Raw genomic sequence first — 12,246 nt, forward strand, 5'->3', positions numbered from 1 at the left:
ATTCTTGGTATTCAGTTAACATCTTCACCAAAAAAGTATGCCCTTTATTTTTTCCAGTGTTGTGTTTACAAACACAGCTTTGTTTTACACATGAAAAAAACAAGTCACTCATTCAAGACACTAAGAAAAAATATCATTATCTCATCTTAGAGTCATAATAGAGAAAAAAAAAAACCAAAACAAACCAAACCCAAAAAAAACCCTGCCCCTAAAACCACTAGTAAATAACCAATTGTACTATTTTCAAAGTCCTTCCAATTCATCAGGTTGAAGTATAAAATAGAACTAGAGACATACAGACTCTCAAATGAATAAAAGTACTCCACAAACTGAAGCATCAGTCATCACAAAACAGAGAAGAAAAAACAGATTAAAAAGACATTTTCTATCTTCAGATTTGTAATTATGCATTGAAATAATACTTTTCCCCCTTTTCTTACAATGCCCAATAACAAAAAAAAATAATTAAGATGTATATACAGTTTTAAATATCCAGCAACAAGCTCCATCAAATAATTCACATGCAGAAGAAAATAATGTCTTTACTTCTGTGTTTATTTACTATTGAGATTTAGTGACTTCCTCACAGGAAGACATACAAAACTAACCAAGTTTTGCTATATACTTAAGAAGAAATGCTACCATTAAATTAGACATTGCCATTAAAAAAAGGCATTTGAACATATTTCATTCAATAATGTCACTTATTAAAGCTGAATTTTCAAACATGATGTAATACTTATTTTTAAGGAAATTTAAGATAGACTTGTTTATTATGTTAAATCACCTGTAGATCCAGATGTGATCTAAGAAATTTTACAAAGCTTCTAAAAACGCTGTGCTAATCCCCCAAAACAATCCTGTGATTAGAGGGGTCTAGTCAACTGAATTAGTTCAATTTTAGAACTAGTACAACAACAGAAACTCGCATAACTGTATCTATAGGCTCAACTATGGATAAAGTAGAATTATCTGAGACAAACAGCTGTCATACCAACTTGATAGCAAAATGATTAAGGGGTTAAGTAGTCCTTTCATGTGACAGCTGGAAAGAAGTGGGGGGAAGGGGAACTTTGGCCTGTATGTAAGAAAGACATGTTTTCAACGTGAAATTCCCTTGCCAAAGACCACAAATAGAAACAAAAAAAATCCAAAAACCACCACAGACACAAAAAACCTCTACACCACTAAAAAAACCACACAACCAAGCCTTAGCAAAAGCTACAGACCTAACAGTTCTAGACTAATTAAAGGACTGAGTACAAGTTACAGTGGGCATTAAAAGACACAAATACACAAGAGGCTCATTTATGCTTCTCTTCAAAGAACAGGAATTCCTCAGGTAACATGTAATGTCTGCTCAGTTTCTCCTCTGGATTCTTCTTCCACTTCTCGTAAAACTTTAATCCTTGTGTTTACATTTATATCAACACTGTTGTCTGGATGAATTTAAAAAATACACTACGAGTCAATTTCAAAGCATATTCTTTCCCACATTCCACTAAGACCACTCTACAAAGCATATGGATACTCTTCATCAGTTAAAATAGATCAGAAAAATCTGGCAGAACAAAGAGCTACTGATTGGGGTGGACAGTGATGGTGAGAGGTGCCCCTTCTTGAGTACATCCACATCAGGAAAGGACAAGGCGCTACTGTGACCCCAGACCTTCTGAAGCTACTCAGAAAGAGCACTGCAAAGATCCTCCTTGCACTGTGAAATAGTAACATTTATTGTTACTGTGCTTGTAAAAACATGGATCACATCACTCCTCTCTCACTCAGAGTAAAATAATTGCCAAAATGATGGCATCAGCTTTTTGAAAGAATGCTTTCTACGTGTCTATACAGCAAAAGTTAGTTTCCATTGTTAATGGCAACAAGCGTACCTTTATACAGAAGACTGGACAAATGCTACTATAAATTCTGCAATGAATGTTTTAGAAGACAGCAAGGAATTTCTAACCAATTGATGTAAGGTTCATACCATTACCTTAAGCGATAGCAGCCATTTCAAATCCCTAGCCAATGGCAATAATGATTTATCTAAGCCAGATTCAGAACCTCTACCTGTTCCAGTAATGTCTCTTCTTTTTTTTCAAATCACACGAATACCTCAGCATCCATGTGACAACAAACACCATGTGAGAGATTGCCTGATTTAGGGCTGAGTTATCAATTCTCTCTGACCATATCTCTTTCTGTTTGACCCTATCTTCCTCTCCTCTTTCTTAAAAAGGAATATGGCAGCAGTTAGCCCTTTTATATACTGTACTTCAAGACTGTTTGTGGAGTGTCTGGCAATTTATCTTTCCAAAGGCAAGGGAAAGGAGGACAAGAGAGCAATAGTGAGGCAGACATTGTGAACAGGTAAGCTTCAGAGTCAGTTACTAGCACTGTACCACCCTTCTAGGTTTCTAAATACAGTAGGTGATGGTGGATGGAGATGGAAATGTTCAGCACACTTGTGTTCAGTCCATTTGAATGGTAATCTGTGGGCCTCCACTACAAACAGCTAGTGGGGAGAGAAGCTGGTTCACTTTTAACAGTGTCAGAAGACAAACTAAATAGAAATAATAGAAAACCACATAGCTGCATGACCTTACGTTTATTTTAGCAGGCCACTCTAGATTTCTGGCATTTAACACTCGGTAAGTTTATCTTCTTCTAAACAACAAAAAAAAACACAGGATCATTATGTAGTTTGTATGAAATACAGATCACTTTTCTGAAATATGCATCTTTCATGTTTTTTCCACAGCTTATTTTAGAAGAGTCTCTCATGACCTAACAAATAGTAAAAACATATGAGTACATGACATCTCTCATCAACTCCTTCATCACTGAATTAGCAGCAAGCATGAGGTATTTCCAACACCTCAATGGGAGGCTGCACCAGAAACACACTTTGAATGATATCAGACAAGAGATTCTTCTTAGGAATCACAATTCTCATTAAAAAAAAAATATATTTTTTGGAAGGTTAGGAGCATTTATTTGCATACATAAAAAGGTCCATCTTCTACAGTTTTCTCCAAGTCATTAATTTGGCTGTGAGTGTTGAAGAAATCAGTTCATAAAACGTTGTTCACTCGGGTAACTCAGATATTTTAAGGTTTTTTTTGCTTGTTTGATAAGGAAATGCTGATGCAAAACTAAAATTAAACAAAGTTTACAGGACTCAGAAACAGGAATCAAGGTAGGTTTCGCTAATTTTGGCCACACTGGTTAACTTAATACACTTGCTAAAGAATTGCCTTTGTGTCCAATCTCAATACACAGTCCTAATTTAGGGACACTCGGGTTAATAGCAGGCTATCAACTTAAATGGTCTTTACATCAAGCCAATAATTACTGACCCATTCCAATCCATTCCTTAAAGTCAGTACATAACGGGAGAGTAAAAAGGGCAGCCTCTTCAGTAGGCATAAAAGGAAACCAAACCGATACAAATGCATACCTAGAGATGCATACAAAAGTTTTTTTGCAGGTAGGTCTACTGCAAGGAACGTCTGGGTACACACAGGATTTGTGCCCAAAACTTTCCACACACAAACATGTGCTGAGTCTTCGAAGAACTTCAGAAGAACCTTACAAGCAAGAGAAGAATCATATTTTGACAACTTAGCCCTTGAACTGTGCCTCTTGAACTCTTACCAAATTTGGGGTTTAATCCACATTATCTTACCCTAGGTTTTTCACTACTAGCACTGACACATACAAAAAAAATGATGCTACTGATACAGTAAGGCTACCAAAATTGAACATAGCAGGCCACAGAGTAAAACATTGTTTCTGACATACTCTTCTTTAACATCAAAAGTTCTATGCAAACTAAAAAGGAGTTTAATTTTAGAGATTAAAAAAATTCAATCACAGGTAAAATTGAAATTAAGATCAAATGTACTAGGAACCATAGGAAAATTGCACTGTTATTGCCCACGCCAGGTTTGTATTGGCATACATTTTGTGGTTTTGACAGAAAGCAAAACAAAATCTCATAGCAAATCAGAAATACTATTAGCCACTGCGGTAACACACACACACAAAAAATCTAAATACAATACATAAAAAAGCCTAACCAAAAACCCTACTAGAACACATCTCTGACCTTTGATTTCTCTTACTACAATTTCTATGACAGAAATGGCTTTACCTTCACAGGTTGGCTTTGAAAAGAAAGAGAAGTTCTACTTTAAAAATTAGGTAATTACAACAGGTATGACAATATCTTGTGGCTTAACTTACTGTCTTACTTATCAGTTACTTTTCAAATATGTCTATTTACCCCAGGAATCAGAACAAGTTATTTGACTTCATCAGCAGTTTACAAGACTCACTACCTCAAGATAGTATGATCTATCAGATTAGTTCATCTACAGCTTTCATTCATAATTGATTGATCAGCACAAAGCAAGCCTGCTCCAATCCCACACTTCAGCTATCTTTTAATACAGTGTTTGTATGTTAATCCATGACAGCATTTTCCTACAAATTATAGGTATCAGTCATGTTAGCTATTTCATTTATGTAACCTAATTACACATTTTTACAGTATAATCAAGAGAAACATCAGAATTATGCTATGTCAAGTTTATTACATCAGGATTAATAACATACAGCCTAATATTTCCATCACTTCACAAAGCCACACCTGAAAAACAAATTGAACTTAATCACTCTTGAGCAGCAACTATTTAGTCCTTTTAAACTTGGGGAGTAGCAAGGAAAATGTATCATGGCCATTCCTTCCTTCTACATCAAATCTCCCAGAAATATAGACTTAAGAGCCACTCAGAAAGCAATTGATTTTCAACTATTTATTGGGGGCCGTTAGGCTGCATCTCAAGGCAGGTAAGTTAAAGGAGAGCAGAAAAGGTGCTCTCACATTTGTTTATTTTAAATGAGACAAAGAAGGCTCTATAATAACAAACAATAAACACATTCTTATGCCAACTAAGGAAAGGAAAATACCTTCCTTGAGTATATTTTAAAAGACAACAGAAAACCAGCTGAATTTAGTGGGAAAGATAGGGAAGCAAGCTTCACTTCTATATACTTTGTCAATGATTTTAACATAGTCTTTCTGCAACACTCAACACTGACTCAGAACACAACTAATAAGTTTGTCACCTCTCACTCCTGCAGAGGAATTTCCCTAAGTCAAGGCTTAAGTCATAACATTACAATAATTAGAGCATATAATCCACTAAACAGTAAATCTCTACAAATAGAAGTGTTCTGAATTAACATCCACAACTATATACCTTTATATCTTTTCCAAGACAATTCAGTTGAGGTTGTAGCTTGTTTGACAGCTGCAGCGTAATTGCTCACGATTGCTATCTATGTGATGATATTAGTAAAGAAATTCAAGAAGTCAATAACACTGTCTCTCTCAAAAGGCTAATTATTCTGACAAATAGGGCAAGCTGCATTACCTGCAACTGATCTAAAAGCTAAGCTAAAAATATAAAAGCTTCATTATTCAACAGTGATTTATTCCACTCATTCAGGAAAAGCAAGAGGAAAGGATGAGATGCTGATCTTCTGCTCCCCAAAATAAATTAGAGCTGCCCAAATGTCCTTTAAAAACAAGCTTTTGAGAAGCAATTCTCTTGAATACTTGAATTTTTAAAAACAACCCTGTATCATATATTGATTTGCTAGTTAACTACTGATGATAATTTAAACTTAATGTACCTTCAAAGACCAGGACCAAACCATTCACATATTTTAAGAGAGAAAAAGTAAAGTTCTATTTTGAGCATGTTAGACTTACATCATTACTTAAACACTTTCTTTAAATATGGGACATAATCTCAGAAGACTGTGCAAAAGTATGCAAATCATAAGTTTTAATGTGCTTTTTAAAAAACGTGTCACTAAAAGGCAGGGAGTGATTTGGACTCCCAAAGGAATAGCACTGACAACGTAAAAAGCAAACAGGCCATGTTGCTACACAACTTCAAGCAACTACTCCTTTCTAAAAAATTTGCTTGCACTAACCTTAACTAAATACACAAACATCACTTATATTCATAAACTCAGAATTATTTCTTCAATAAATTCACAGAGAATAAGCATAAATAAGAACAAATGTTATCCAAAAGTTACTTTAGTTTCTCTTTTTTAAGTAGTAAGAAATACACTCTTTACAAGAATGATACAAAGTATCTCTTGAATAAAAAAACAACCTGCACTTCTTTCCTGTTTCAGGCTCAGGTGAAAAATATCTGATAAAGGTCATTAGGTGGACCTCAATGTAAAGGCACTGAAGCCACAAAGAACAGGCAACATGTAAATACAGTTACTTGTTTTCCAGAAGCACTGGCAAAGGTTCAACATGAGAGAATTCTATTCACCATGAGAACTACACGGTACTAGAAAACTGTATTAGCCTTACATTTTCTTCAAGAACTGCAGTCAGGAGTGTCTCATTATTTGGCATTTTACTTCAGTGTTTTCCCCTTTCATACAGAGGCTAGAAAATACTTCAATTGAACAGATAGGTTTGATTTTATTAAAGAAGCCGCTCACTTTCAATACAGCGGAGAACTTGCATGTCAGTATGAGTAGAGATACTCAACACTTTTCTGTACTGGGGCAAGTAGTTCAAGGCACACAGACAAAATCTTCGGTTTAAGTCTACAAAATGTTCTCTTAAGTCAGATCAAACCCATACATCTTTAATCTGAATTATCTAACATCTTATGAGAATATGTACAAATTAAAGACTACCATACATGAAGACCAAGGTAAAACATCAACAGCTAGTTACATGAACTTCATGTATCTTGGATGCATCCTACCTGATCCAGTAAACTGGCTGCTTCCTAGCGTAGTTGGTCTGGTTTTCCCACTATTAACAGGTGGGGAAAACATCTGCAAAACAAATAAACGAAAACAATGCATTTAAACTGGCTTTGAAACTGTGCTAAATTGCAATATAAGCTTTCTTTTTAACTTAACAGGAAACAATTATTTGATTCATTTTCTGCTAGCAAGTACACAGAATGTAAGACCAATACAATCCATAAACTGAAGTAGTCCTTGACATTTATCCATATCACTAAAATCCCTTTCCTACGTGAACAAACAACTTTAGAAACAGAATTAAAAAGGAAACTGACAGTTACTGCAGGAATTTAAAACAGTTATGTATCCTAAATTTTACTACTTGTAATACATTTCTTGATAATCTGTGAGTGTAGTCACTGGATCAAAGCAGCTTTTGAGAGGCAGTAGTTCGACTATGTTTATAAATAAAGCACCTTTTTGAAATGTTAAAAGGAAAGTATCACACAGTGAATAACTGTACTTGTCTAAGCGGAAACTACAGACCAACAATCTCTGTAATTTATGGGCACTGTCTTTTCTTTTCTGTTTGTCTGAAGGGAAAAAAAAAAAGAAAAATGTTAAAGTACCAGTGCCACATGCCAGCTTAATTATTAGATTATGCCATCACTGGGTCAGCCTGATTTTAACCAGTTAAACCAATTGACCCAGCTGGTATTACAGTATTAAATCTGGAAGTCTAGACATTACATCAAAGTTCAGGTGTCCAACTTGGCTGAGACGGACCCAGCCGAGCCTCGTACGCTGCCGCCCCTACTCCTCAGCTCGCTTTACCACGCAGAAGCCATGAGAAGCCCTCGGAGGATATCATACCGCACTGAAGTCCAGCAAGTCGCTCAGCTCCTTGTCAGTTCCTATAGCGGCCATCCTCTGCTGCTGGGAGTTCATCTTCCTCCGCTACACCGATTACCTTCTAGGGCACAAGGAGAGAAACACATGCAGTACTTCACTACGGGGCTGGGGCCGATCCCCGACACTGGAAACCGGCCCGGATTGAAGAAGGGCCCCAAATATCTGTACCTCTGGCGCAGGGGAATCCCAGGGGATCCCCGCTTTACCGGGCGTGCTGACGGAACCGGCAGCGGAAGCAGCTCCCCCAAACTAATCAACTCGCCTCTTAAGTTTCCTTAGGCTCCCCCTCATTCCACTTTTCTCCCACCTCGATGCACCGCCACGGGGCCGCCGACGGCAGTGAGGTCCCCCCCGAGGCAAGCGAAAGCAAACAAACAGCCGCGGCCCGGCGAAGTCCGGAGAATTAGCGGGAGATTAAGTGACTCACTGTCTCTGCAACAATGGGGCTGACGAGTGGGGCTGAGACGCGCCTCAGCAGAGCCATCTCTGCCCCAACATCGTCGCCCACCGGCGGTGGCAGCTCCCCGCACCCACACACTCGCTCGCAGACCGCGACCGCCACTCCGCGCTCGGGACCGCGGCGGGCCGGGAGCCGCCCCCGCGCACCGCACGCGCACACGCGGCGCGGGGCCGGGCGGACGCGCGCGCCGCCACAGGGCGGGCAGACGGACGCGCGCAGTGGACGAGATGGGGAGGGATAGTGCGGGGCAGGGGAAAGGAGGGGCGGAGGGCACTGCGCCTTCCCTTCTGCCCGCCGGGCGCCGCGGGGAGCGGCCGGTGCGCTGCTGCAGCCTCCCCCCCACACACTCCTCCTCCCCGATTCCTCTAAGTTTCAGAGCTGCCCAGTATGCCTGGGCCGTGTTGCGGCCGCCACGATCCTTTATGAGCACTGGGAGCAGGGCGGCGGGGAACGCGCGCCCCGAGCACCGCCCGCGAGAAGTCGCGGTCCCGCCCGAGGCTGGGCGCCACAGCGCGGCAGGGGCTCCGCGGCCCGACCCGACGTCGCCGGAGACCCCGACACGCCGCACGCCCGCCCCGCTGCCCCAGCGGGCGGCCCCAGCAGCCGCTCCTCGGGATCCCTGGCGGCGCCTCCTTCGCCTCCGTGGCCTCTCCGCCGTCTGCACAGCGGCCCCCGAGAAGCCCTCCTCCTAACTGGCCGCGGCCCCAGTACCTTTAGCCACCGCCTCTGCCCCTGCTCCCGACCGGCCGCCACTTCCCTCCCCCCACCATTCTCTCCCAACTTCTCTCGGTCCCTCGCCTCTGGCACTTACCTGCTGCCCACCGTACGCTCCGGTGACCAGGGTTGAGCCGGCGGCAGCGGGCGGGCCGCGGGCTGGGTGGGAGGCGACGAGTCGAACGTTCCCCCCCCCCGCTGGAAGGAACTTGTGGGTTTCCCTCAGGCAGACATTTTTTTGCTAAGAGAGCCTTAGCACCACGTTCGCGGCTCCGGCTCCGTATCCCTCCGCGCCGAACGCCGCCACGGTCTTAACCCTTGGCGCTCCGCGCCGCTACCGGCTGGAGAGGGGGGCAGCAGACGTCGCTGCGCTCTCAGCAGCCCCATGGGCACCCCTTGGAAGCGCTCTGGTACCTGTCTTACCGCCGGGAGCAGCACAGAGATGCCCCAGCAACGGGGCCTGGCCTGCTCCTGGGGGGCACTCCGCACCGCCGCGCAAGAGACCAGCGGGCGTGTCGGTGGCACCAGAAGTGGGACCCATGGGCCCCTGCCCGCTTAGGGAATACCGCAACGGGCAGCAGAAAGAACATGCACCGCATGGATCAGACCCACACACACATCACTCAAACCACCAGCACCAAACCTGGGCACGTTACACTGGCAGCAATGCATGTGCCCCAAAATACCCCAAATACGTTATCACACTCTCCCTGAATCCATGCACCTAAAATATGGCTAAATACTATCAATATATCAGCATACAGTCTTACTTTGTAAAATAGAATTGCATATTAATTACAACAAGCCTTAAACATTAATTAGCAGCTTCCTCTTAAATGCATACAATTAAAGCCATAACCGGTCAAAGCATAAAAACTATGTATGTCATTGCAAGAACACACATTGAAATAAACTCTGCAGTTGTTTGAAACGGGTGATGCTAAGGGTGAATCTGCCTAACCAGTGTCTGAAGAACCTGCAACCTTATTTGGGTCCTGCCCTTGTTACAGACAACGCTTAAGCTCCACTTCCTTCTTTATAGCAGCACTGTCACTCTGCCCTGCTGGGAAGTTTATTTCATGTTTCAAAGCTTCTCCGGATACACCAGCTAACGGCTTAATGGCTTCTCTGAGCGCCGAGGAGTGCGATACGAGTGCAAGCCAATATTCAGCTGCACATAGGTCTCTAAAGCCTGCAGAGCCCCCAGGTGGCACCTGCTTGCCACCTACCTGGGGCTTGGCCTAACATGCATTACCAAGGCCTTTCTACCCTTTTCTCTAGAAGTCAGAACTGAAAAACAATCCCACAGCTACTGGTATATTATTCATTCAGAGCAAGGGGACTCGCAAAACATAAGGATGATGAAAATAGGTACTGGAAATCCTGGAGAACCTAAAACACTCCAGGATGATAGTAATAATGGAGTGTTCATCCGTCACAGCCTACTGCTTGGCAGTCCCCCAGGTTTGGAAAGCAGCAGGCAGTACAGAAGGCTCGAGTCCATGATCTCCCTTCCAACACAACTCTTTTCATACCCAGATCCTGCCTGTGACATCTTCCGGAGGAAGAGGAGAGTGATAACAAACTTCTCACCCCCAGGAAAAGACAAACTGGAGATTCTGCAATCTTAGAACATTCTCCTTCATATGTCAAAGTATATATACTGTGTTCTGAATGATCATTTGCCCTTGTGATTCTATGAATATTCATATATTTTTCACTTAGAAAAGCAGGAAGCAATTTGTATTAAAATACCAACACAATGCTTCCATTTCTCTCTACTCCTAAGGGACACAAGTGTATACTTTTCCCCTTTGATGTAAAAATAATACTTCATTTCAAGAAGGAAAACACTCACTGACAGAGATCATTATACCTTTAATGAAAAATGTAATTAGAACATATTAAAGGACAATGAAGATCTCCTATTTACAAATTGTGAAAATACTGTTGTTTCTTTTGCAGTGTTACTAGTACTGGGTACCAGTTAGAACACCTGCAACACTGATAAACATTGATTAGAAAACTGGCCAAATGTAAAGGTGAAAGCAATACATGCTGACAATAATTTGTACAAATGTATAACTCTATAAAAATGAAAATTTCAAGTGCATTATTTTTTAATTTGTCCTGTGACCTAAGGTTAAGGTTTGTAGGCTTTTATTTGCAGCTACGGATGCTGAGTGCAAGATGATATACCCACATAATCCATGACATTACAGCACTGGAAGATACACAAAATACCATCAGATATTCCATGTGGTTCACAATGACATGTCACTTTCTAATGTAGATAGTGGAAGTGAACACACCCATTAACTAAAGTCACATTGTAGCAGCCATTCTCCTGCATTACATCTCCATGGGCTGACTGTCCTCTTTGAAACAACTTTATACCCAGCTCCCCTGTAGAAAACTGACTAGAACATGAATACTTCCAAAATTATGTTGCACAACTTAATAAGTACCCAAGGCTTCAGAAAAGGTATGGCCCAAAATATGCTGCGAGTCTGAGAGACAGTGGTAATGAGTTGGCCCATTCAGAAATTTCAAAAGAAACTCATGCAGGTAGCTTGACTAAAACTCTTGTGAAAGATCAGCAACTATCACATCTCATATTAAAAAAAAAAAATCTGAAATAAGATTTAGTCTGAATATCATCTCCTGTTCAGTTTTTAACCTCTCCATGTAACACTGATCAGAACTAACATCTACACTTGAAATATCAATGGGCAATATTTCATCCATGCAACACTGTCTTTCACCTATTCTCAGAATCTCCAACCCCTTTTTCAATCTGCCACTTAGTATACTTTCATTTTTGCTACTCCCTATAAATTCTTCCTGTTTACTGCAAATATAGGCATTAAAAAAAAACAAACCACACTGCATATCCTTATTGTGTCAGTCATACATACAAAAATGAAACGGAAAACATGGTCAACATGCAAAAAGCTCAGCAATGTAAAAACTAAAGCAAACTCTGCTTGTAGTTATTTAGAGATCTTTATGAAAAAAGATGACTGTAAGACTGTGACCATTTTAAAACATTTGCTGAAATAGGTATCTGAAAGCTGGTTCAGACAATTACAAATTTTTTCAATTTGCTACAAAGAAAATATTTCCAGTTTACTCTCTGCTTCAACTTCTAGTTATAGTTTTTTCCTTACATATGTGTAAATGTAGCAAACACACTACATAAATCATAGAAAAATAACTTCCCGCTTTGCTGTGACACAGTAGTACCTTCCTCAGACATTACATGGAAGTTTGAAATGCTTCTGCAACTGTTATGCCCTTTTTTTTCTTTCACTTCTTTGAAAATAAAAGATCTTCACCACCTAGCGAGCGGTGGACCAGTT

General features: G+C 41.0%; 1 protein-coding gene across 10 annotated transcripts in view; it reads right to left on the bottom strand.

The window, feature by feature from the left end:
* TCF12 (transcription factor 12) overlaps positions 1 to 12,246 on the bottom strand; it is a 204,110-nt gene that overhangs the window by 161,072 nt on the left and 30,792 nt on the right. For 2 of the 10 annotated variants that reach the window (XM_064157543.1, XM_064157540.1), the window contains exons 1-3: positions 8,982 to 9,167; positions 7,672 to 7,771; positions 6,813 to 6,885 (exon numbers count right to left, since the gene is read on the bottom strand). In XM_064157543.1, the coding sequence (XP_064013613.1) occupies positions 6,813 to 6,885; positions 7,672 to 7,746 (148 nt within the window). In that variant the 5' untranslated portion in view covers positions 7,747 to 7,771; positions 8,982 to 9,167. Of the gene's footprint in view, positions 1 to 6,812; positions 6,886 to 7,671; positions 7,772 to 7,878; positions 7,984 to 8,137; positions 8,297 to 8,981; positions 9,168 to 12,246 lie in introns of those variants that run through there. The other 8 variants (XM_064157542.1, XM_064157541.1, XM_064157539.1 and 5 more) reach the window with 7 other exon arrangements.

The sequence above is a fragment of the Pogoniulus pusillus genome, chromosome 17, assembly GCF_015220805.1.
Source record: "Pogoniulus pusillus isolate bPogPus1 chromosome 17, bPogPus1.pri, whole genome shotgun sequence".
NCBI classification, from domain to species: domain Eukaryota; kingdom Metazoa; phylum Chordata; class Aves; order Piciformes; family Lybiidae; genus Pogoniulus; species Pogoniulus pusillus.